Source organism: Carcharhinus amblyrhynchos, chromosome 10 (genome assembly GCF_965287045.1).
Source record: "Carcharhinus amblyrhynchos chromosome 10, sCarAmb.v2.hapA, whole genome shotgun sequence".
In the NCBI taxonomy this organism is placed as follows: domain Eukaryota; kingdom Metazoa; phylum Chordata; class Chondrichthyes; order Carcharhiniformes; family Carcharhinidae; genus Carcharhinus; species Carcharhinus amblyrhynchos.
The window spans coordinates 67712525-67737861 of NC_137333.1; the positions used below are offsets into that span (position 1 = coordinate 67712525).

Sequence of the window (25337 nt, forward strand, 5' to 3'; positions counted from 1 at the left end):
TTAGTTGGCAGACAAGAAACAAATTGATAAGGTAGATAGGTGTGGCTCAAATTGGAGAAAGGTTGGAGGTCAGTGCAAGGCAACCTTTTGTTCTCAGTATGTGCAGATGGCTTAGACCTGGATACAGAGAATAATTGCTGATGGAGGAGGTTTGGTTAACAACAAGCAAAAGTGTTAATTAATTCCATTGACTGGTGAGTGAAATGATGGTGGGGTGACAACTATTTGAAAAGCATAATTGTGAGGTGATGTATAAAACAGGGGAGTGAGACAAGGTAGATTGCTCTTTCAGAGAGCCATTGCAGAGTCAGTGGGCTGAATGGCCTCCCTCTGCACTGTGAAGATTCTGTATATTTTGAGAGGAATTAGGCAAGCACTGTTTACTTCGGTTGGGAGGAGTCAATTATGAGGAGTCATTAGTTTAAAATTATTATTACAGGTGAGGACAGATGTTAGGAGAGGTTCCTGCACACAAGGCAATGTCAGAGCATGGATACCTTGGAAATAGGGTGGTTGGGCCAAAGACCATTGTATCTTCTTAGGGAAAAAAAATGATAAATATTCACAACAGAGAAAGAAGCAGCATTGTGAGGAGAGTGCAGGGCAGTGAATCAGACACAGTAGGTGAGTAGGCTGGTTATTTCTACCAAACTGACCTTCTCTTCCTGTTATAACTCTTCATGCTTTAAGTTCTCTGATGTGTGGTTAGAATTATCAAACCTTATGACTATTTCACTAACCTTAGATCATCAAAGGAGGATGTTTCCTGAATACCAATACATGTTATTAGCAAAGGACATTACTGTGGATTTGAATAAATTACTCCATGCTGACATTAATTAGGTTCAATATCACAGACATGCAAAACTACAAAACTAATGCAAACTGACATTGTCCCAAAATTGCGGATGGAACTCCCAAAAAATTGACAGCTTGAAAGTAACTGAGTATTGCTCAATGGCCAATACAATTAAAAAGTTAGACTGATTGCAGCAGGACAAAGGTTTATGATAGACTAAGCTGCAGGCATACAAAATATTCCATCCCTTCTATTGTAAGTACTGAAAGTTTACATTTCGTGTAGGCATGCTTCTCAGTGCATTTAGATTTTAAACATCTGATGTTGCGCATCTATTGATATTTTGGAGGTTACTGTGAAACTGAATCTCAGTATAATTGCTTTAAATTACAAATACAATGGGCCTGATTTTACCATTTTCATTCTAAGTGCTGAATCTGGGCGCAATTCAGATCTGACTTGGAAATCTGCTTTCAGGTGCCCCCATACACACTCAGCCTGAAAAAAATCGCAGGTCTGAATCACAATTGGAGTTCTGAACTGCGCATGCGCAGTTAGAAAAAAATTTGAAAAAGCGCACCCATGTCAGATTGTTTCCTGGCTGCAAAAAGTGGAGAAAGCGGCATGGGAGCAAAAAGCGGGAGCAATGGTCCCCACAGACGTCACTGTCCCCTGTTTCCATTCCCTCCCCCCCCCCACTACCCAGACCGATTGCCACACTCTGCCCCCTTCCCCCCCAACCAATCGGCCGCAAAGTGGCAGCAGTCCCTCCATCCCCCCCCACCAGAGACCCATCTGGCTTTCCCCTCCCCCCACCCCACCAGTGTGCAATCGCCCCCCCAACCCCACCACCACCACCACCACCAAACCAGAGAATGATCTGGCCTCACTCCCCCCACCCCCCCCACCCCACTCAAGTACATCTGACCCATCTCCTCCTCCCCCCCCCCACACCACCTCACCAGAGAATGATTAGGCCTGCCACCTTCCACCCCCCCACCCCAGCAACCAGACAACAATTTGCCTTCCTCCCCGCCCCCCACCAGTCCAAAGATGCATGGGTTAGGTTGATTGGCCATGCTAAGAAATTGCCTGTTAGTGTCCTGGGATGTGTAGGTTAGAGGGATTAGTGGGTATAATACGTAGGGATGTGGAGGTAGGGCCTGGATGGGATTGTGTTCGGTGCAGACTCGATGGGCCGAAGGCCTCTTTCTGCACTGTAGGGTTCTATGATCTATGAGACACCAATCGGGCCTCCCTCCTGCCTCCCCTCTCACCAGAGAATGATTTGACCCACCTCCCCTAACCATCAATCTGAGTCAGAGAGCCATTGGAAGCGCTTAACTGACCTCTTCAGCAGCTGGAGTGCCCAGCTCAGACTTCTGTTCAGCATGTCCATTTCGGCACGATTTCGGATTGGCAGACATGGTGATAAAGAGGGAAATGCTGATAAAGTTGGGTGGGCAGTTCATTAATTCAACTGAAATGCATACAAATACATTTAAATCGCTGTTGCGCCCGTTTTGGACACGAATTGGATCGTGGACATTCTTGGGCATCAGTAAAGTGGCCATCTGCACGGATGTAGGCACGAATTGCGTTAATGGCCTCACACCCAACTTTACCACATTTTTGCACCGAAAATGGGTGCGACACAATGGTGAAATCGGGTCCAGTGTATAATAATTCCAACTCCAGTTTCTGAACTTTGTTATTCCACAAATACAGTGCCAGTGATGATGAAATAATGCCCACTCATGCATTCACTGAAGAGAACATTTTTAAGCAAAACAGCATTGAAGGAAATAAACTTCATAACCACTCTTGAAAATTCATTTTGAGGAAAATAATAAAAAAACTATTTTATCAGCTTATTTGTTACTTAGACCTTCTTTAAGAACTCTCACAACACCAGGTTAACAGTCATTGCTACCATTATGCCTTCTTGCATGGTGGTGGGTGCATGGGTGAGATCATAAAGCCTCATGAACAAATCTGTACATGGAACACTCAAATAACAACTCACCTGAAATTGCTGGTAAAAAGACATTTTTATCTTGTCCTTATTAGGACAGATGTAAAAATGCCAAATTTCAAAGGAAGTAACAATTTATTCCACATGAAAAAAGAATGCTAATTAGTTGGCAAAGTCAATTTTGGTTGGTTGAGGCGTTGCCATAGAGAATGCACTAGGGAACTGTTCCCCCCCCCCCCCCCCCCCCGCCCCGACTCCCCCACAGGCTCCTGTTTAATTCAAAGGAGGTGCAGAGCCTGGACATGTTCCTTTTGCTTGCAGAGGACGGGTCCTTGTAGAAAAGTGCAAAAGCTCACAGAAGAAGTTATCAGTGGATCTGCTAGTGGCCAGCTAAGATCAATCAAAACACTGCAACAGCTAACCTCCGAGCACAACTGACACATATCTGAGAAAGACCAAATCAAGAGAATCTCCAAGGTACGAATAATAGAGGAATATGTAATACAACCAAAATGAAAGAAAATTAAATGCAGAATACTCTCCTAAGTCCACCAATGAATTTACTGATTGAGTTGCATTTTGGATGGTTACTTACCTTGTAATGGAACAGGAAAATCCCTAGGAAGAGGCTGTAGAGGTCGGCAGTCAGGATTGCAAGATTGACCGATGTAGCATTGCTGAGCTTAATCACAACTGGCAGGAAGCTATACCAGCCAAACATGCAAACAGCAAATGCAGTGAACAATAGTACTGTAAAGGGAAAGAGGGTATTGAAATCTAATCTTGAAACTGTCATAATGTGTAGTCAGACTAGATGCAATCATGTAACAGCTTTTTGATGGAGTCTTTCCCAATTTTCCACATTCTTCCTCATTTCAAAACTACCATTAATATGTCTTCTTATTAGCAAAGTTGGTGAGAGCCTGTGTATCATTACAGTTTCAACCAGATGATATTATTCAATGGTTCAAATTGAAATGACTCAACATTATAGCAGTCTTTATACATGACAAAATACTGCTGGCCTTGTAGGGAATGTACAAAACACTTTTAACACCAATTTTTGCATAATCACATCAGAAATTTAGTTGTGATTTCAGACAGTTAATGGCCAAAACGAGAGAATCCAACCATCTCCCCATGGCGGTCAATGGCATTATCATCACTGCATCCCCCACTATCAACATCCTGGGGGTTACCATTTATTAGAAATTGAACTGACCTAGCCATATAAATACTGTGGCTACAAAAACAGGCTGAGGAATTTGCAGCCAGTCACACCTCCTAATTCCACAAAGCCCTGTGCACCATCTACAATTAGGCGCAGGTCAGGAATGTGATGAATTACTGTCGACATGCCTGGTTGAATGCAGTTCCAACAACACTCAAGAAGCTTGACACCAGTACAGTACAAAGTAGCCCCCTTTGATTGGGACCCCATCCATTACCTTCAACATTCACTCCCTCCAGCTACTGTTGCACAGTGGCAACAATGTGTACCATCATCACTTCATCGCTGCAGCAACTTACCAAGACGTCTTTGACAGCACTTTCTAAACCTGCAATCTCTACCACCTTGAATGACAAGGGCAGCAACTGCATGGGAACACCACCAGCAGCAAGTTCCCCTCCAAATCACACACCATCCTGAGTTGGAAATACATTGCCATTCCTTCACTGTTGTTGGGTCAAAATCCTGGAGCTTCCTCTCTAACAGCACTGTAGGTATACCTGCACCATGGGCAGAAGCATCTTCTGATGGGCATTTAGGGACAGGCGATAAAAATGCTGGTTGAGCCAGTGATGCCACATCACATGAAAGAATAAAAATAAAGGACATCTTGGGCAATATGCTGTGAATTTCCTATATACATCGCCAGTAGATAAGGCTCATGAAATTACCATTGTTATGCATTACATTTACCAATGCAAAACACCATGTTTAAGGTTCCTCATATTGATTTTTCAGCCATTATCCCCTTATTGCTCCACCAAAGGAAGCATCAAGATCAAACAGTGCATTTTTACATCCATGGTACCTGGTGTTCTATTTATTTAATGCTACTTTCCAGATAATTATTAGACTCAACAAATTCAATCAATTAAACTTATCTTTTGCATTACAAATGCCATGCCACCCCACATAAGTAGATCATCTTGCTTGACAGGATGAATTCAGCTCTCATCCAATATTTATAACCACTCAATCCTTGAAGCTTTCTCTTTTAAATATCCAACTGGCTTTGGTTCTGCATTCACAGCAAAAAAGGCTTGCCAAACACCCTAACCAGTGTATGAATCAATAAATGTGGGGTGGTTAGCTATTAATGAGACAAGTTATCAAATTGATTGTTGTTTACAAGCTGCCAACAGGGATATGACACATCAGGAATCTAAATGTTGTCACTCAAGTGCAACAATCACTTTTCCAAAATAAGAACCAATTATTTAAAGAATGTTGATCACAGGCAGGCGACAAGTAGAAATTTCTTCTCAAAGAGGGTGGTAAATCTCTGGAATCCTCCGCCCCAAAGGACGGTTAGAGCTTCATTATTAGAAGTATTCAAAGTGGAGGTGGATAAATATTTGAGAGATTGAGGATTAGAGGGCTACGGGGAAATGGTGCAGAAAAGGAGTTGAGGCCAGCACAGATCAGCCATGATCATATTGAATGGCGGGGCAGGCTTGAAGGGCTGGGAAGCCCACTCTTGCTTCAATTTCTTGTGTGTTCTTGTAACAATTAGCTCGTAGAAGGTAAAAAGTGATTGAAGGACATGCATTCCATTTATTTCTTGAACTGGGTCAAGAAATAGTTCTGTCCTGTCATACAAGGCTGTCAATTCTATGAAATCTGTCCTTTCTTTATTATGGAATGAACCCCAAACTGAAATCTAACCATATACTTTTGGCTGTGATTGTTAGATCTCTCTAATCACTGGGGAAATTCTGTATAGTCCAGTGATGGGAAAATCACACCGTTGGCCTGTTTTGTCAGGCAAATGTCCTTAACTTGATAATTCCTAGAACATAAATGTCTCCGTGGTTGCATCCATATTGCTACTGATGATATTGCTCTACCTGGAGTGCTCAGCGAAAAACATTTAGTGCATCTTGGCACTTAGGAAAGCAGCAGTATCTCTTAAAGTGTTGTTGCTGTCGTACTAGAAGTGGGACGTTGGAGACACCCTAATTGAGCTATACAAATTTATGGAATTTATTGTGATAATGACATTATAGCAGGATAAGTAACGGTAATCTTGATAGGAATTTTACACTCTGATTCCATTTGGCGGAAACACACTCTGCCTACTCTAGGCAAAGGGTTTTATGAACATATGAATTAGAAGCAGAACTAGGCCTTTTGGCCATTCGAGCCTGTTCCATCATTCAGTAAGGTCATGGCTGATTTGTTTGTGTTTTGATTTCCATGTTCCCACCTGCCCCAATAACCTTTGCTTCTTTTGCCTAACAAAACCTGTCTTCCTCTGCCTTAGAAATATTAAATGACTCCACTTCCACTGCCATCTGAGGGAGAGAGTTCCAAACCTGCACAATCCTCTGAGAGAATGAAATTCTCCTCATCTCTGTCCTATAAAGGCAACTTCTAATTTTAAATGTTCCCTAATTCCAGACTCACCCACAAGAGGAACTATCCTTTTCACGTTCACCTTGTCAAGATCATTCAGGAACTTAAATACTGCAATCAAGTCACCCTTCGCTCTTCTAAATTCCAGTGGAAACAAGCCCAGCCTGTCCAACCTATCTTCATAAGACAACCTGCTTATTCCAGATATCAAGCTCGTAAACCTCCTCTGAATCACCTCCAGCACATTTACATCCTTCTTTAAATAAAGAGACCTAAATTGCACATAATATTCGACATGTGGTCTCACCAATGCTGTATATAGCTGATAACTGAAGCTTAACATCCTTTCTTTTATATTCAATTCCACTTGTAATAAAGGATGGCATTCAATTAGCCTTCTTGATTACATGCTATACCTAAAGGACAATAGTGAACCAGATGGATTTCATGGGTCATCATTAGACTTAATTCCAGATATGTATTGAATTCAAATTTCACTATCTGCTACAGTGGGATTTAAACATGGGCCACTGGACAATATCACTACCCCATCAACCTCCCCGAGAGAAATATATTTCTATTATTCTATCTGCCTTAAATATCTGCCACAGCTTCTCCATTGATCTTACAGTAACCCAGTTCACTTCAGCTAGCTCAGCTTTCATGTTTTTATAGTTGCCCTTACGTTTAAAATACTAGTCTTGGACTCACTCTTCTTCTTGGATGTAAAATTCAATCATATTGTGGTTGCTGTTACCTAGGATTATCTTTACTCTGAGATAATGAATTAACCCTATCACATTACATAATACCAAGTTAGTTCCAGAATGGGCTGTTTTAAGAAACAATCTCAAAAGCATTCTATGAACTCATCATCCAGACTACAATTATCTGATTCTTCTGGTTTATATGTAGATTAAAGTCAGCCATGATTATTGCCATCCCTTTATCACAAGTACTCAATATTTCTTCTTATATACTTTGTCCTACATTGTGGTTACTGTTAGGGACTGGTAGACCATTCCCACTTATGACTTCTTTCCTCTGCTCTTCCTCATCGCCACCCAAAGAAATTCTACATCCTGATCTCCTGAACCAAGGTCATCTCTAAGAAAGCCATCCTGGATTAACACTGCCATTTCTGCCACTGCTATCCCTACATCTTCATCTAGGTTCCTATTCTTCTTGAATGTCACATATTCCTCAGTATTTGGGATCCAAATCTCGTTATCCTACAGCCATGTCTCTGGTTATCAGATCATATTTATTTACCTCAATTTGTATCATTCAGATACAAAACAAAAACAGAAAATGCTGAAAAATCTCAGCAGGTCTGACAGCATCTGTGGAGAGACAATAGAGCCAACATTTCAAGTCTAGATGACCCTTTGTCATCTAGCCTTGAAACATTGGCTCTATTTTTCCCCACAGATGCTGAGATTTTCCAGCATTTTCTGTTTTTGTTTCAGTTTCCAGTATCCACACTATTTTGCTTTTATTTCAGACACAAAGTCTTTGGTTTTGGCTTTTTTATTATATTTGTAACATCAAGTCTTGATTGTTGATGCATTCATTTCCACGTTTTGCTGGTTTTCCTTAGTTGTTTTCAAATTCCACCAAGGCCTCAGCCCTCCCTACCTCTGGGATCACCTCCAGCTCTACAAGCCTTAAAGATCTCTGCATTCCTCCAATTCTGGCTTCTTGCACATCCCTGGATTTTAATCGCTCCAACATTAGCAGACACACCTTCAGCTGCCTTGGCCTTAAGGTCTAGATTTACCTCCCAAAACTTTTCCATCTCTCTACCTTTAACATCCTCGTTAAAACTTTTTCTCTCAGACAAGCTTTTGATCATCTATCCTGATATCTTTCTTTGGCTCAGTGTCAAAAAATATTTTATGTTGATCTTAAATGCGTTGGGACCTTTAACTGTATTAAAAGCACTACATAATTGTAAGCTGTTGTTATTGAGTAGATACTTACCAACTTGCCAGTTCCAGTTAATGTTTGCAATTGCATTATGTTCCAGAATGCTTCTACAACAGAAGAAAATAAAAAGTCTGAATTTTAAGATTAGTACTAAAGATATAATATCATTCATAGTACTTTTTTCACAAGCAATCTGTTTCATTCTGTTTTTCCTACCATATTCTTGATTATTTCTTTCCATACCTCCTCTATTGATTTTATTCCACACATGGTAATGATAGCATATTATTACAATTTTAAAGTGAATTGCTGGGCGGCATAGTGGCAGCACTGCTGCTTCACAGCTCTAGGGACCCGGGCTTGGTTCCTGGCTTGGGTCACTGTCTGTGCTGAGTCTGCATGTACTCCTCGTGTCTGCGTGGGTTTCCTCTGGGTGCTCCGATTTCCTCCCACAGTCCAAAAGACATGCTGGTTAGGTGTGTTGGCCACGCTAAAATTCTTCCTCAGTGTACCCGAATAGGCACAAGAGTGTGGCAACTAGGGGATTTGCACAGTAACTTCATTGCAGTGTTGATGTAAGCCTACATGGGACACTAAGGATAAATACACTAAACTGAATATGCTATAGTTATATATTGTAGAAACTTAAGTGCATAAACATATGTTAGTGAACTGTGCTATCAAAAAAAATGCTCCTATTGTAGTCGTAGTAATGCCATATAACTCCATGTCTGACATCATTCATTTTGGTTACCGACATCCTTCAGGTTAATTCTCACTGATATTATTAAATAATTCAAACCTAAATCAGCATAATGAACCAGAACCAGATTCACTCCCACCTAAATTATATTTATTATAGAATGTAAGACAGTATTTTCTTATTCTTTCCTGGGATGTGGCCATCAGTGGCTGGGATAGCATTTGTTGCCCATCCCTAATTACCTTTGAACTGAATGGCTTACTAGACCATTTCACAGAGTCAACCACATTGCTGTGGCTCTGGAGTCACATGTAGGCCAGACCAGGTAAAGATGGCAGATTTCCTTTCCTAAAGGACATTAGTGAACCAGTTGGGTTTTTCTGACAATCGACAATATTTTCATGGTCATCAGTAGGTTCTTAATTCCAGATTTTTTTAATTGAATTCAAATTCCTCTATCTGCCGTGGTGGGATTTGAACCTGGGTCACCAGAGCATTAGTTGAGTTTTACTGTTAATAGTTGAGTGATAATACCAGTAGGCCAGCGTCTCCCCAAAACAGTCAGATCAAGAGATTTGTCATTGTGCTTTACGCATCTATAAAATTCATCTCAGACTCCATTGCTCAATTAATGCTGGCAATTCTTCATCAAAATATATGAACTAAAATACTAATATTGAAATATTGTATTAATAGTTATATATTTGCATTGTTTATGCTGAACTGTCACAATGAAGGAATTATTAGAGTGACTTTTGCAATCAGTAGGACTGACACTCATTGTTAACCCATTCAAAGATATGGAGCTGTGCTTATTTTTCAGGCTAACAAGAAACAACTTACATTTTAAGTTGCTTCTTATGAGTGGTACTTGACCATGATTCTTTCATGTTATTACTAAACCTGATTGAATTGAGATAAGTTTATGTGGGTTCTGACTAGACACGACAGTGGCCAGAATTCTCTGGCCGTTCAAACCCTGCCACTGCTGCCAGTGAGAACAGACAATTTGGCACTCAGCCAAATCTCTGTTCACAGCAGCGGGACTGGAGAATCCCAGCTGTGGGCAAGGTCAGAGAATCTGGCACAGTAGCCAGTTTGTCTGATGGCGATTCATGCCAGTTGTACATTACAGGATACTATAGTTCTCCTGAAGAAACAAGTTTCTCTTAATAATAAATGCTAAACAAAGGTTTCACACGACTGAATAGCTAAATACCCAGTTTATTGCATTGACGAGGAAGGCATCTTAGAGCCAAATCAAAATGTATTTTTGATTAATGTGTTTTTCTTCCCATTGTGTGTGTTGCTGGTTGAGTAAGTGTAAACATTGAAGATGAATCTATCACAGGAGCTGTTTTGAAAGTTCACTGTGGAAAATATTAGCCTGAATTTTCACACAGACACTCTCCATCTCAGTAGAAATGGCTGTGGATGCCCGGAGGCAGAGTTTCACTGCTGAACATAGTCCCCACCATTTTTGAAACAGGGGAAGGAGGTTGGACAAGCAGGGTGGGAGAGGCAGAGGTGGGTCGCACTTTACACATCCATGGTTCACAGAGGCGACTGTACATATTAAAGTGCAGCTGCCTTCAGTCTGATTTTATTTTGGGTGGTGAGTTTTCCAAAACATGACTTGTATACTTTAGACCTGGTAGGAGAAAGTCTAAAGATAGCAGAGTTATTTAAAGAGGTAGTGAACCATTAGAATATGGTCCCAGAGCACCTGTGGGAGAGACAAAATACCTTATGAAAGAAGTAAGGTGCCTTTTGGGATAGTCAAAGATATTGCAAAAAGTGGATAAACTAATTGGAACTGTCAACTGGCAATAAATGTTGGCCTGGCCAACAATGTCCACATCCCATGAATGAATACAGAAAATATTCACTGGAATGTTAAATGTCAAGGAGTTTAAATTTCAAATTTTGTCTGCTGTTTATAAAAATCAATTTTCATTCTGTCCACTAACCTGAGGGTTAGAGCTGCAAGCCTGATTTCACAATTATTAATTTTCACAGTGAGGTGCCTGACAGTTTACAGTTTGATGAACAGTGTTTATAAAGTCTTGGAAGTGGGAATATGTATATAATTGTTTGTTGTTACAAGGGACTATATGCTTAGGGAAGTTAAATGTAGTAAACTGCGCGGTTTTATATGAGAGTTTTTAAAATAGTGAATTCACCAATCGACATTTAAAGACTTCATTTTATCTGAACGTGGTTCCTGAAGTCTCCCCAAAGTAAAATTGTAAAGGATGCTGTAAGGGTTGGGGGATGGGGAGGGTGCATGGGTGGGCATGAGTTGGCACTAATTTGGCGTGGGGCTAAGGACTGCAATGGTGGCAGGTGTAGGGGCATAGGTTAACATAGAAGGTATGAAGGGCCATGGGAGTGAGTAGGGGCATGAAGTGGCATGAATTAGGATAAGTAAGGAATGGGGATTGTGTGGAGGGAGGTGGGTAGTGGGAGTGTGAGGGATGAGTGCTGGGGAACTGTTTTTTTCACAGCCGGGACAAAGTCCCACAGCAATGAGGCGGGCCTTTCTATCCAGCACTCCCTCCGCACCCGGCAGCCTTTGTGCTACCTCTGCACATAGTGCCCTGCCACAATTCCCATTTCCCATACCACCCCCTCCCCAATTTCAACACAAGTCAGAAAGTAACAATGTAGAAAAAAATCATTGCCTTACAACTGTATACCGCTAAAGAAGGTTGCAAATAAACCAAGCATTCCCAGGAACTCTTCTCTGCTAAAGTTTTTCACAATAAATTCTTCACACACATTAGAAATTCCATAAAGTATAGCACCTCCCAGGACAAAAAGGTCTCCCAGCAACTTGTTGTTACCTATTTAAAAATAAAACACCAAATCCACTTATGAAAAATTCAAAGCATCAATAATATTGCTTTTGTTTTAATAATTCAGAACTGTATTTTGAGACTACACAGCAACTTTCTTATTTGAGCAGATAAAAATGTTTGAAGAATGTTGGTAAATATATAACACAAATATCCATAGAAAGTAATTGATTCAGAATCAATCAACCAGTAGTTTTGGAAAGAAGCTGATTCACAACCTGGTAAGAAGTGGTATTGAAACGTTTAGGGACATTCATTACACTATCAGAGAAATTAGAGGAGGAAACTAATGTTCCCTGAAGAATGAAAGGCAAGTTTATGATATTGTAATGACACACCAATTCTGGATGCACTATATTTGATTTGCTAAATGGTTATTTTGTGCTCTAGGTTTTTTATATTACCAAGATATGAAAGGGATCAGGAAACAGCATGTAGTCTGTCCTTTTCCCCAGCATGGTGTGACAACGTACAGCTTGGTATGGCTTCTGCTCTGACTAAGACTGCAAGAAACTGCAAAGGGTTGTGAACGTAGCACAGTCCATCATACAAACCAACCTCCCATCCACTGACTCTTTCTATACTTCACGCTGCTTCAGAAAAGCAACCAGCATAACTAAGGACCCCACACACCCTGGATATACTCTCTTCCACCTCCTTCCATCAGAAAAATGATACAAAAGTCTGAGAAGACATACCAACTGGCTCATGAACAGTTTCTTCCCTGCTGCCATCAGACTTTCGAATGGACCCAAATAAGCAGCAGTTACTTTGATTCACTCCCAAGTTATGATACCCGAAGGACCAGCTAGTTGTTGATGGAATCTTCCCAGCCTGGCTTATTTGAACAAGAGGGAAGATTGGAAGAATGGTTTCCAAGACATTGCTCTCTTCAGTCATGGTTAGTAACACTTGCAAGAACTAAATGCAGAACTAAGCTTAGCTATGATAAGGCTACTATGTCTAATATGTGGTAATGGAACAAAATATTGATATCTTAGAGCAGAGCTTTAGGTGCATGAGTACATCATGGTCACGTTGTAGCATCAGATGTCGTCTTGCAGTAATATTAAATGATCCAAGATCTTTTTGTAAACTGTATACTACACAACATTTCCACCTAAAATGCCTTATTAAACTAAAGGAGAAGGGATAATCACAAGCCGGCCACATAAGGACACTGTAATGACCTTAAAAAAAGCATTCAAGGAAGAAACATTCACCTAATTCCCAGATTAAACAATATATTACTGCACATATATGTTAGCCACTGAGGATTACCTCTTACTTTCCTCATGAATACATTTACAAGACACATCAATCTTAGAGTTACTTCTGCTGGCACCACAGCATACCACAGACATCTGGAGAATTCTCCTCAGCTCCAGCTAATTTCAGAGGTAAGACTTTTATTTATCATCTTGGCTATGATATCTTAGTCCCTGTTTGCTCTGGTTACCTTTCAAATACTTCCACACTAATCTACTGGTTGCTATTTTTTGTCATAAAACTCTATGGGGATCACTGTAGATTCTGTCACTAGTTTCAAACCAGACAACCTTCCATCTTACATGCCCTCACAAAATTCAAACTGAGTTAAGTCTCACTCACGTTCCACATGGTGAATGCTGAAGTTAGTTTTTTACACTGCTTGCTGTGCCTAGCTAACTATCATTTACTTAGGCAATCTCTGAGAGAACTGCAAACCACACCAGGTCCAAACTGGGAAATTGGATGACTCTGCATTCCTTTATCTAGCTTCAACTGCCTTACCGTTTGCTCAGCAGTTTTAATTTCCAAATTTCAAGTTCAGTTTTATTTTGGAAACAGGAAAAGTTTCCTTTCTATGATTTCCTTTACTGTTTCCATTTTCAGTTTCTATTTTAATTAGGACATGCATTGTTTAACTTTCTCCACCTATTGTTTTATAGCTCTACATCTCCTAGTCTGACTTTTGAGTGTAATAACCTCCCAGTTTATTCATTCTGCATTTTCTATGATTAAAATTTTAATACTTAAAACTATAAGTTATACTCTAAAATTAAAAGATATATTCTGAAACAGATGAACCACGAATGAGATGTTTGCAATAATAGCCACCACCTTTTCCAGACATGGTTCTCCTAATGGGGGGGAGGGGTGGTTGTAGGTGGTGTGGGGTGCAGTGCCCTGGACTGCTGAGCAGACCAACCCTTCTTTGATGCGCTTCTTACAATATTTCTCATTATGGAAACCATACAATCTTTTATCAAATGAAACTTCATCACTACCCAGTTTACATCTCTTTTATCTCAGCTTCAGCCGATTTTTTAAAAATTCCTGTATAGGCAGTCCTCGGACACAATTAGTTCCTGAAAATTCTGGGTGGGATTTTCCAGCCGTGCTCACTCCAAAACTGGAAAATCCAGCCTGAGGTCAACAGAAGCAATTTTCCCACAAGAACAATGTTATAAATTGGGGATTGGCTCCTGAACCAAGGCCTGATACCCTACTTTCACCAAAAAAACACAGAATTTGGTACTCAATCAGTTATGAAAAAGTACTGTAGTAATAAATTAATATTATCAAAAATGTCATTATTAAGAAAATTATTAAGAACATTTTAAGAAAAGTTTGGAAAGATGAAGATTCACTATGTATAAGTGTCCTGAGTCAGGGAGATGGGCTGCAAAAACATTGATGCGCACAGGTGAATAATCTTGTTCACTGGCATGGGTGTCATAATGTATAAATGTTGTAAGTGCTGTACATCATAACTCAAATGTTGTAAAGTTGAGGACAGCATGTTCTTGCACAGAAGATATCAGTTATGGCCAAAATTTGCATCTGCTCCTTCAAATCTGATGATAATTTGAAACAAATTATTCTAACTTTTATGAAGCCACATTTGAAACATTTTTGAAGCTCTTGGCATCCTATTTCAAGAGGGCACTGGTTTATTACAACTTAAGAAAGCAAGATAAGGTCAAGGATGAGAAAGTAGCCCTATTGCACTCTACCTAGCATAGCATTCAAGAAAAAAAGAGTTTGCAATTACTTATGTTAAAGTCCTGGGCCAGAATCCCAAATTACTTTAGAAAGTCTGACTAGACCCCAACAATTTTTCTATGTTGGCATAAATGTAGGGTGGGAACCTACATTCAGAAGTAATTCTGCTGACAAATTAGGGATTTTTAAAAAAACTTTATTTAACAATACAGTATAACTTGAATAAAGTGAAGCATCTTAACTATTAACAGTTGAACAATAGTTAAAAAAATTAAAAGAAACAACTTTAATTCCTAACTTATTACTGTTTTAGTTCCAAATAAGCAACATTCTCTTCCAAACTTAGAATTTGACTTTAAATACAGTTAGCAACCATAAATATATTTGCTATAATTAGTGTAAACAGAAACACCCTGAATTTTGTACTGTTATAAAAAGATAATACAGCAATAAATTAATATTATCAATTATTATCTCAGAGATTTTGTGGAATGAGAACAGCTTGTAGATCACCTCTGACTTCAAAACGAAGTCCAACCAGAACTGAAAGCTGTTTTCTATCTGCTATATCCCTAACTCCACCCAGGCTCAGTTAGGGCACTGGAGAGTTATGAAATAGCCAGGAAGGAGTTAAAGAGAGAGTTAAGAAGAGCCAGAAGAGGACATGAGATGACTTTGGCGGATAGGATCAAGGAAAATCCTAAAGCTTTCTATAGGTATGTTAAGGATAAAAGATTGGTTAGGGCAAGATTAGGGCCAGTCAGAGACAGCAGTGGGAAGTTGTGCGTGGAACCTGAAGAGATAGGAGAGGCACTGAATGAGTATTTTTCGACAGTATTGACGTAGGAGAAAGTCAGTGTAGTCGAGGAGAATACTGCGATACCAGGTAGTAGACTAGATGAGATTAAGGTACATAAGGAGGAGATGTTGGCAATTCTTGAGAGTGTGAAAATAGATAAGTCCCCTGGGCCGGATGGGATTTACCCTAGGATTCTCTGGGAGGCTAGGGAGGAGATTGCAGGGCCTTTGGCTTTGATCTTCATGTCGTCATTGGCTTCAGGTATAGTGCCGGAAGACTGGAGGATAGCAAATATTGTCCCCTTGTTCAAGAAGGGGAGTAGAAACCATCCTGGGAATTATAGACCAGTGAGCCTTACTTCTGTTGTAGGCAAAGTTTTGGAAAGAATTATAAGGGATAGGATTTATAATCATCTAGAGGGAAATAAATTGATTAGAGATAGTCAACACGGCTTTGTGAAGGGTAGGTCATGCCTCACAAACCTTATCAAGTTTTTTGAGAAGGTGACCAAAGAGGTGGATAAGGGTAAGGCAGTTGACGTGGTGTATATGGATTTTAGCAAAGCGTTTGATAAGGTTCCCCAGGTAGGCTATTGCAGAAAATGCAGATGCATGGGATTGATGGTGATTTAGCAGTTTGGATCAGGAATTGGCTAGCTGATAGAAAACAGAGGGTGGTAGTTGATGGAAAATATTAAACCTGGAGTGCAGTTACAAGTGGTGTACCTCAAGGATCTGTTTTGGGGCCACTGCTGTTTGTCATTTGTATAAATGACCTAGATGAGGGTGTAGAAGGATGGATTAGTAAATTAGATGATGACACCAAGGTTGGAGGAATTGTAGACAGTGAGGATGGATGTTACAGTTTGCAGAGGGACATAGATAAGCTGCAGAGCTGGGCTGAGAGGTGGCAGATGGAGTTTAATACTGAAAAGTGTGAGGTGATTCACTTTGGTAAGAATAACAGGAGTACAGAATATAGGGCTAATGGAAGGACTCTTAGTAATGTGGACGAGCAGAGGGACCTCGGGGTACATGTGCATAGCTCCCTGAAAGTTAGCACCCAGGTTGATAAGGTTGTTAAGAAGGCGTATGGTGTGTTGGCTTTTATTGGTAGAGGGATTGAATTTCGGAGCCATGAGGTTATGTTACAACTGTACAAAACTCTGGTGCGGCCGCACTTGGAGTATTGTGTACAGTTCTGGTCGCCGCATTATAAGAAAGATATGGAGGCATTGGAAAGGGTGCAGAGGAGGTTTACCAGGATGTTGCCTGGTATGGTGGGAAGGTCTTATGAGGAAAGGCTGAGGGACTTGAGGTTATTTTCATTGGAGAGAAGAAGGTTACGAGGTGATCTGATTGAGGCATACGAGATGATCAATGGATTGGATAGAGTGGACAGTGAGAGCCTTTTACCTCGGATGGAGATGGCTAACACAAGGGGACATAGCTTTAAATTAAGGGGTGGTAATTATAGGACGGATGTCAGAGGTAGGCTCTTTACTCAGAGGGTAGTAAGGTCGTGGAATGCCTTGCCTGCAGCAGTTGTGAACTCGCCAACTTTAAGGGCGTTCAAATGGTCAGTGGATAGGCATATGGATAGCATTGGAATAGTTTAGGTTAGAGGGTCATTAGATTGGTTCCACTGGTCGGCGCAACATCGAGGGCCGAAGGGCCTGTACTGCGCTGTAATGTTCTATGTTCTATGTTCTATTAACTACATTATCATATGACCCTGTCAGTCAACCTAATCAAAACCCCAGGGTAAAGCTTCATCCAGAAACAAAAATCCATTAGCTGTCTCCTAAATAAAAAACACATGGCTAAAATGTGTAATTACCCTACCCTCTCAGCATCTGAGCTGTATTCCAACCAGATACACTGACTGCCTATAGAAAAAAGCTGAATTTTAAAACATTCCCCTTAAACATAAAATATATCTACAGCATATTATCATCACACTTAGCATTTTATCAGATTTCAGAAATACTCTGAAACTGTTCCCATACATCTCATACAAAGAACAACCCATACGTGCTGGGTTGTTCTTTGTTCTTTGTATTAATTACTTCAAAATGCTGTGCCTGGAGTTTTGTTAAGACAAAAATGGCAGCAGTTTTGTGCACAACAAAAATGTTGAAACACTAGCCAATATCCACCATATATGATCCCCACTGGTGTGGACCTCTACTGGCAGGGTCAGAAACTTTAGCGAGCCTGGACGATTGTGTCCCAAGTTTGCTAAATAGGTAGAAGTATGTTTTTCCATATTGTAATCAGCCTCACACTGTTCTCCGGCGTGAGGGGGATTATGTCCAGAAAAATGGCATGGGAAGATCACAACCAGCCAGACGCCAGTCGTGATTTCAGTTTTAGACCTCCCACTGACATTTCCCAGTCTGCTACCCTACTCAAGCAATACAGCAAGCCAGGAAAAGCTGCCCATTGACTCCAGCTTTGTTCAGCGGGTCGTGAGTATTTGGAAAAGGTTCAATAGCACTAATTCCCAGGATAAATTATCTTAATTATCGATATAAGCTTGTAGAGACGGGATTCTATGCTTTAGAGAAGCATTGACTTAAAGATGACCTTATCGAGTTTAATTAAGTGAGATAGGGATAGATTGTGGCCAGAATTTTTAGGATGGCCAAGGCTCTTTTAACATCTTCCCAATCACCTCTACCACCAGAAAGACAAAGGAAGCAGATGCAGAGAACACCACTACCTGCAAATGTCTTTCCAAGCCACACACCATCCCGACTTAGAACTATATCACTGTTTCTTCACTGTCACAGAACCAAAGTCCTGGAATTTCCTCCTCGGCAGCACTGTGGCATTTGGTAAGGTGCCACATCAAAGATTACTACACAAAATTAAGAGCTCATGGTGTCAGGGTAACATATTAGTCTAGATAATGGAAAGCAGAGGGATAGATAGGTATTTTTGGGGTCAGCAAACTGTTACTAGTGGAGTGCTGCAGGGATCAGTGCTTGGACCTCAACTATTTATAATCTGTATCAATATTATTCAGTACCCTGGTAACCTCCTTATTTACTGTATCTTTGGAAATGTTTTCTTCCTTGGTAAGCACTGATGCAAAGTATTTATTTGGTACCTCAAATGTGCCTTCTGCCTCTACCAATTGTTCTCCATTTTGGTCCCTAACTGGCCCCACTGGTCCTCCAACAAACCTTACACAGTTGATACATCGCTGACAACTTTGGACTCCCTTTTATATTAACCATCAATCTGTTCTGATATTGTCCCTTTGCACCTCTTATTTCCCTTTTCACTTCTCCTTTGTATTTGATTCTCTCTTGTGTAATAAAGTTGGCATCTGTCAGGTGCTCCAAAGAGCAGTTGAGATCAACTCACACGGGAGGATGCCTATTCACTAAATCCCTTCAACTGAAAGCAGGACTTATTTATGAATGGCGATCCCCTTTCATAAAAGGTAGATAATCAATGTAGATTGGTCGGAGAGGAATTTCCCAGAATTTTTATCCCTCAAATTGATCTGGGATTTTATTTATTTTTGGATGGGGTGGCGTGAATGTATTGTAAAACCCAGGATGACATAATTGTGTAGAACAGCCTAGATAGACCAAACCGTCAATTCCTGTGTGTCATTGTATATGAATACTCCTCTTGATATACTGGACAGCAATTAGCCTAGGTTAAAATAATGGTGATACCAATATGTAGATATTACGGAATTTAATTTTGGGGTTTCTCTCAGGAGAGCAATGGAATGGAGCAGCTAATTCACACTCAGGTAGATTATACACAGCATTATGTTAATGTGTTGAATATCACTTTTCTCACTTTATGTTTTGTTTATTTTTGAAGGCTCGTACAAAACTGATCAACACAGTTCAAAAACATTTTGTACAATTCCAGGTGCAATCAGGCCTCCTGCATCAATGGGTCTTACCTAATCCTTGGTGGTTTGCTGCCAGGACATCTGCACCAACCATAATCCCAACGCCCACCAAACACATTAAAACAGCCACAAAGTGGATGATTCTGTATCTTGAACGTAAGACAAACCATGAGAGGAACATCACCACTGGAATGACAAAGCAATCTAGGAGCTGAAAGTGCACAACAAACACATGTTAACAAGTAATTCATTATATTTACCTACAGAAAAACTGAGCTGGAAGTTCAGCTCTGTAGCTTCATGGTTGGGGCATGACAGATGCTGTTTTGTGTCCAAAATGGTGCCATGCCACAGAGAAACCAATGCCAAGCAAGCAACAGGAAACAAAAGAAAAATTAGTGTGTACCTTCATCACCACCGTCCCCATTCTGGAGAATTTCAGACTCACTCACAACTGCATTTTCTAAGCCCCCTCTCCATGTAATCTCCTCCAATTGACCCTAACCATAACCTCCAAGAATCCTCCAAAAACATCCCCAACCCCACAACAATACAATACATGCTACAATATCCTTTGCTGATGCAACAGTCCCACACAAGGCCTACAGAAATAGTGCAGAACCCTAGGAGATTTTGTCTTGACCTCCTGGCATCATCCCACTCCCTCCCTAATTGTACTCGATCCCTAATCTGACCTCTGTGATTGTACCCAATCACTTTCCTGAACAATGACCTGAACTGATGCCAGCTCCCACCGCTGTGCCTTTGACGTTGTGATAAGTTCCAAAGCCCAAAGTCCTAGCACATCCAGAACCAAGCATGGACTGTTAGTTCTATGGGTGTGAGGCACCCAAAAATAGGCACTACTGAATTTCTGGCCCATCTATTTATCAGTTGTTCTCTCTAGTACCCATTGAGTCTGTTAAAAATTTTCACATTAATATTAAATTTGAACTAATGGCAGGAATTATTATTTGTACACTTTGGCACTGGGAAGCACAAAATTTCTCCTTCTTGTTTCACAGACTCAATCATTTGAAATTCAATGATGAGTATAGAATTTAAAGACTGCTTATTCCCTATTTCAGGCCTTCCCTTTCAGGCCTTTCCTGTGAGCTGCATGTTTAACAGTTTTCCCATCAGATTTACTTGGTGGAAATGCTAGCTAACATAAGCCATTTCTCTGTTGTGATTCATACTGGTGTTTTCAGCTTTCCATTAGTGTAAGGACTTGCAGAAAGAGAGACAGACTCAGGACAATTACCACCATTCCTGCTATTTGACTGTTCTAGATATAGGAGACAATAGTTTACAAAGTTGGCTTCCACTGTCCAATAGATCAAGAGTAATGAGACAGGACCTGATCAGCTATTTACAAGCATGCCTTGGAAATAACAACAACTTATACTTGATTAGTGCCTGTAACACATTTAAATGGCCCAAGGTGTTTAAAAGCGAGCATTATAAAACAAGATATGACACCAAACCAAATCAGGAGATAGTAGGTCAGATCACCAATAGTTTGCTCAAAGAGGTAGGTAAATGAGAAATAGGAAATAGATAGTAAATAATAGGAAGGAAAAGGACACGGAACAATTGAGAATAAAAATACTTGGAGGAGGTCCAGTTTCCATGGAGTGACAACAGATCGGGTCCTGGCAAATCAAAGATTGGCAGGCAAAGCAGTAATGCATCAGCTTTTAAAGGGGAGATAGTTCAGGTACAGTAAAAATGCATTTCTAAGGGAGGGAAAGGTAAGGCAACAAATAAAGCAGAAAAAAAGATGCATGTGCCAAGGGTCAGGTCAATAATAAATTAGAACTAATTTGCATATAGAAGGTTCAGAGGGAAAGTGAAAAATTACTGAGAGAAACAGAGAGAATATGAAACATATGGCAGCCAATGTATAAGGAAACTGAAAAGCTCTCCATCGGCACATAAACAGTAAAAGGACAGGAAGAGGAAGATTGATGCCAGTTAGGGGTCATAAGGGCAGAGGGTATGGCTAAGGTTCTAAATGAATACTTGCATCTGTTTTTCCAGGACAGAAGATGCTGCTGAATCCATAGTGGACAAGGAGGTAGGTAAGCCACTGGACAAGCTAAACATGGTAAAGAGGAGTTATTGGAAAAACAGGTTGCACCTAATGTTGGTTAGTCACCAGGAACAGATGGGATGCATCCCGGGATATTGAGGAAAGTATGAGAGGAAATTACAGAGGCACAGGCCACATTCCTCTTTAGATTCAGGCATGGTGCCAGAGACAGAAGGATTGAAAATTTACTCCCTGTTTAAAAGGATGTAAGGATAAACTACAGGTCCATCAGTGCGGTGGGAAAAGCATTTTAAAAGGATAGTCCAAGACAAAATTAACAGTTGCTTGGACAAGTACAGATTAAAGTCCCACTGCCATTCACTGGGGTTATGTTCCACCAAAGCCTTTCAAGTAGCAAAATTGCGAGCGATGAACATGCTTTTCAAAGGGGGTCAATTAGATAGGTTCCAACAATATGAAGGCAGCATTGGTTTGTGCAATTACTGAGCATCAAATTATGGTACCTGAGTACAACAGATGGGGGAAGCTGCTGAGTGATACAAGACATGTTGAAAAATTTAAAAAGGGACAATCCTCATTTAAGAAAAAAAATGAATCACCTCAAAACTGGCAGATTAAATGGGTGAATGTTTCAAAATTGAACAGAACCATTATTTCAGCTCTGGACTGAGATATTGGGACATTTCCAGATTAATCTCCCCATTCAAGCTTCACTTCAGCTGCAACCATTCCATGCATCACATCTTATCCACATTGGAAAAGTGCTTTAAAAAGAGAACCAAACATCCGCAGCCAGGACTAATGGAAGAAATTGGTTTCTAAAGGCTTTGACACCATCTCTTCACTAAAACATGTCGAGATTTCTGCTCCATCAGGGGCCAGCACAGTGCCTCACAGCGCCAGGGACCCGGGTTCAATTTCCAGCTTTAATGACTGCCTGCGTGGTTTTCAGGTTCTCCTGTGCCTGCGTGGGTTTCCTCTGGGTACCCTGTTTTCTTCCCACAGTCCAAAGATGTGCAGGTTAGGTGGATTGGCCATGCTAAAATTGCCCCTTAGTGTCCAAAGATGCGTAACTCAAGTCGATCAGTAATGCCAAATGCATCGGTTACATGGATAGAGGGGAGTAAGATACACTTTTGGAGAGTCGGTGCAGACTTGATGGACTGAATGGCCAGCTTCTACACTGTAAGGATTCTACGGTCACAGCTGCTGTCTCCTTAGTGAAAGAGGAGCGAGGGGAAAGTAAACACAGATTACCAAACAATTGCAATGTTGTGTAGAAATGCTTTAATAGAGGTAAGGAAAAACACAGACAAGAAAGGCATGAAATTTGGGATTTTACTTTAATTAAAGCAAACCAGTGCCAACATGGAATTTTTAAAGACAAATCATGTTTAACTAACATGAGTGAGATTATTGATGTGATAACAGAGAGGGGTGTTGAAGTTAATGCAGTTGACATGGTGTACGTGAACTTCCAAAAGGCAATTGATAAAGTACCACAATAATAGGCTTGTCAGCAAAGTTGAAATTCATGCAATAAAAGAGACAGTGGCAGCATAGATACAAAGTTAAGCAAGTGACAGGAAGTAGTGGTGAACAGTTCTTTTTAGACTAGAGGGAATTATACAGTGGATCAGTGCTAGGACCACCACTCTTGATATATATTAGTAATCTTGACATGGGTGTGGGCAAAACTTGATGGCACAAAACTTTGAATTGTCAACTGTGAAGAGGTTAGTGATGAACTTCAAGAGGATATAGACAGGCTGGTTGAATGGGCAGGTAAGTGGAAGTAAACTAAATATAATGTAGAGAAATTTGACAGGATACATGTTGGTAGCAAGGAAGAGGATAGGCAATAAAAAATAATGGGCCCAATTTGAAAGAGATCACAGGAATAGAGACTAGGGTTTGGAGTGTGGGGATGGGATGTGGTGTGGTGCTAAATGTGCACAAATCATTGAAGATGGCAGGGCAGCTTGAGAAAGCAGTTAAAATGACAGGTTAACAGTGCAAGCATGTGTCAGGGACAGTGCCAAGGAATGTTCATCTCCTCCTTCCCAGGGTTATACTTACCATGGCCCCTTTCGTGATAACCCCTCAACTGAATCCTGTTTTTAAATATCTGGTGTAAACCTCGCCAATGTAACATCACATTGGTAAGGTTTGAACATTCGGTTGCGGGGCATGGAGGAGGCGCGTGGAATCATGTGGCAGAATGGCCCATTAATAATATCAAAATGTAGTCAACTTGATTTAAATAATGTCATCAGCAAGAGACAGGGAAAATTGGGAAACAAGATCCCACCACCAAGAATCTTGTTTCCCACGTGTTATGGGATTTTGCATCTGTGTCACCATTTACACTCGCAGCAGATGTAAGCACAAAATTGCCCCCAGTGATTCTAGTTATTGGTTTAATTTATACATGCACCACATAATAGGGTATTCAGCCAAGCAGGAGAGATAAGTCTCACAGTCAACCCCTGCTCAGACTCAGGGCTACTGATCTCCGCCAGGGAAGCAGTGATTAATACTCCAACGCATCAGCATTACCATGGTAAAAAGGGGAAAATGTGCTGAGATCCCCATGACCTGATTTTTGTCTAATATTCCTTCTGGGCACTGTTTTTTTATTACTAATTTGTGAGACATGGGCATTGTTGTCTGGCCAGCATTTATTGTCTATCCCTTAGCGGGCAATCATGAGTCAACTACAGTGATGTGGCTCTAGAGTCACAAATAGGCCAGATCAAGTAAGGATGGCAGATTCCCTTCCCTAAAGGATACTAGTGAACCAGATGGGTTTTTCTGACAATCAACAATGGTGTCAAGGTCATCAGTAGATTCTTAATTCTAGATATATTTTTAATTGGATTCAAATTCCACCATCCACCGTGGCGGGATTCGAACCCAGGTCCCCGGAATGTTAGCTGAGTTTCTGGATTAATAGTCTGGCAATGACACCACTAGGTCATTGGCTCCCCTGAAAGCGAGGACAGGATGAATCTGCTTACTGCCTAGAAAGAAATCAGATGGACACTGTGATTCATGGAGCCAGACCTGACCAGAACTCAGCTTTCAGGGAGAGAAGTGGAAGTTGGGGCATTAATTATTTACTAAACTCAACCCACCTGTGCACAGGGAAATACAGGATATGACAACTGTAGTAATCAGGTTTAAAAGGTTGAACACATACCTGAACACTTGTTAATGTTGTATACTGGTAAGCTTTGACTACCAGATAATTAGCTTCAACATCAACTAACCCCAGCAGAAGATATTTCCACCATTTTGTCTTCAGTATTTGTAGTAAATTGTCATTGCCTGATTAAAAGTAAAATTAAACGAGCACTTTAGCAATTTTGGTGCTGCAATTATATTCTGCTGGTTCAGAACATATTAAACATATTCTTCTTTTTGTTCACTACATACCCTGCCTGAACGTCAACATCCCCATGTAAACCAGGAACAACAGAACGTAGTTGATGAAACCCTGAAGCATTGGGGTATTCACACCAAAGTCGTCTGCCAGATATTGGCTACTGATTGCAGTTCCACATAATAACATGGATAATCCTTGACCAAGAAGTAATATCCTTAGAAGTTTCCTGAAATTGACCAAGAATTCTAGTTAGTTCGCAAATATTGCGAATATTGGAGATAGTCTGAAAAACTGAGCGTTAAAGAGAAATACCTAACAATGAAACCCAACAAGTATAAGCCACCAATTTGAAAGAAGGAATTAAATAAACTTCA

General features: G+C 40.5%; 2 protein-coding genes across 5 annotated transcripts in view; one reads left to right on the forward strand and one right to left on the reverse strand.

Annotated features, from left to right (window-relative positions):
* kbtbd3 (kelch repeat and BTB (POZ) domain containing 3) overlaps positions 1-13876 on the forward strand; it is a 151062-nt gene extending 137186 nt beyond the window's left edge. The window contains exon 7 of one of the 2 annotated variants that reach the window (XM_080197242.1): positions 12241-13876. In XM_080197242.1, the coding sequence (XP_080053368.1) occupies positions 12241-12347 (107 nt within the window). In that variant the 3' untranslated portion in view covers positions 12348-13876. The remainder of the gene's footprint in view (positions 1-12240) is intronic. The other variant, XM_080197246.1, reaches the window with a different exon arrangement.
* LOC145349023 (queuine/queuosine transporter SLC35F2-like) overlaps positions 1-25337 on the reverse strand; it is a 50072-nt gene that overhangs the window by 15216 nt on the left and 9519 nt on the right. For 2 of the 3 annotated variants that reach the window (XM_080197252.1, XM_080197251.1), the window contains exons 2-6: positions 25014-25189; positions 24778-24905; positions 19571-19730; positions 11692-11838; positions 8344-8396 (exon numbers count right to left, since the gene is read on the reverse strand). In XM_080197252.1, the coding sequence (XP_080053378.1) occupies positions 8344-8396; positions 11692-11838; positions 19571-19730; positions 24778-24905; positions 25014-25189 (664 nt within the window). Of the gene's footprint in view, positions 1-3369; positions 3525-8343; positions 8397-11681; positions 11839-19570; positions 19731-24777; positions 24906-25013; positions 25190-25337 lie in introns of all 3 variants that reach the window. The other variant, XM_080197250.1, reaches the window with a different exon arrangement.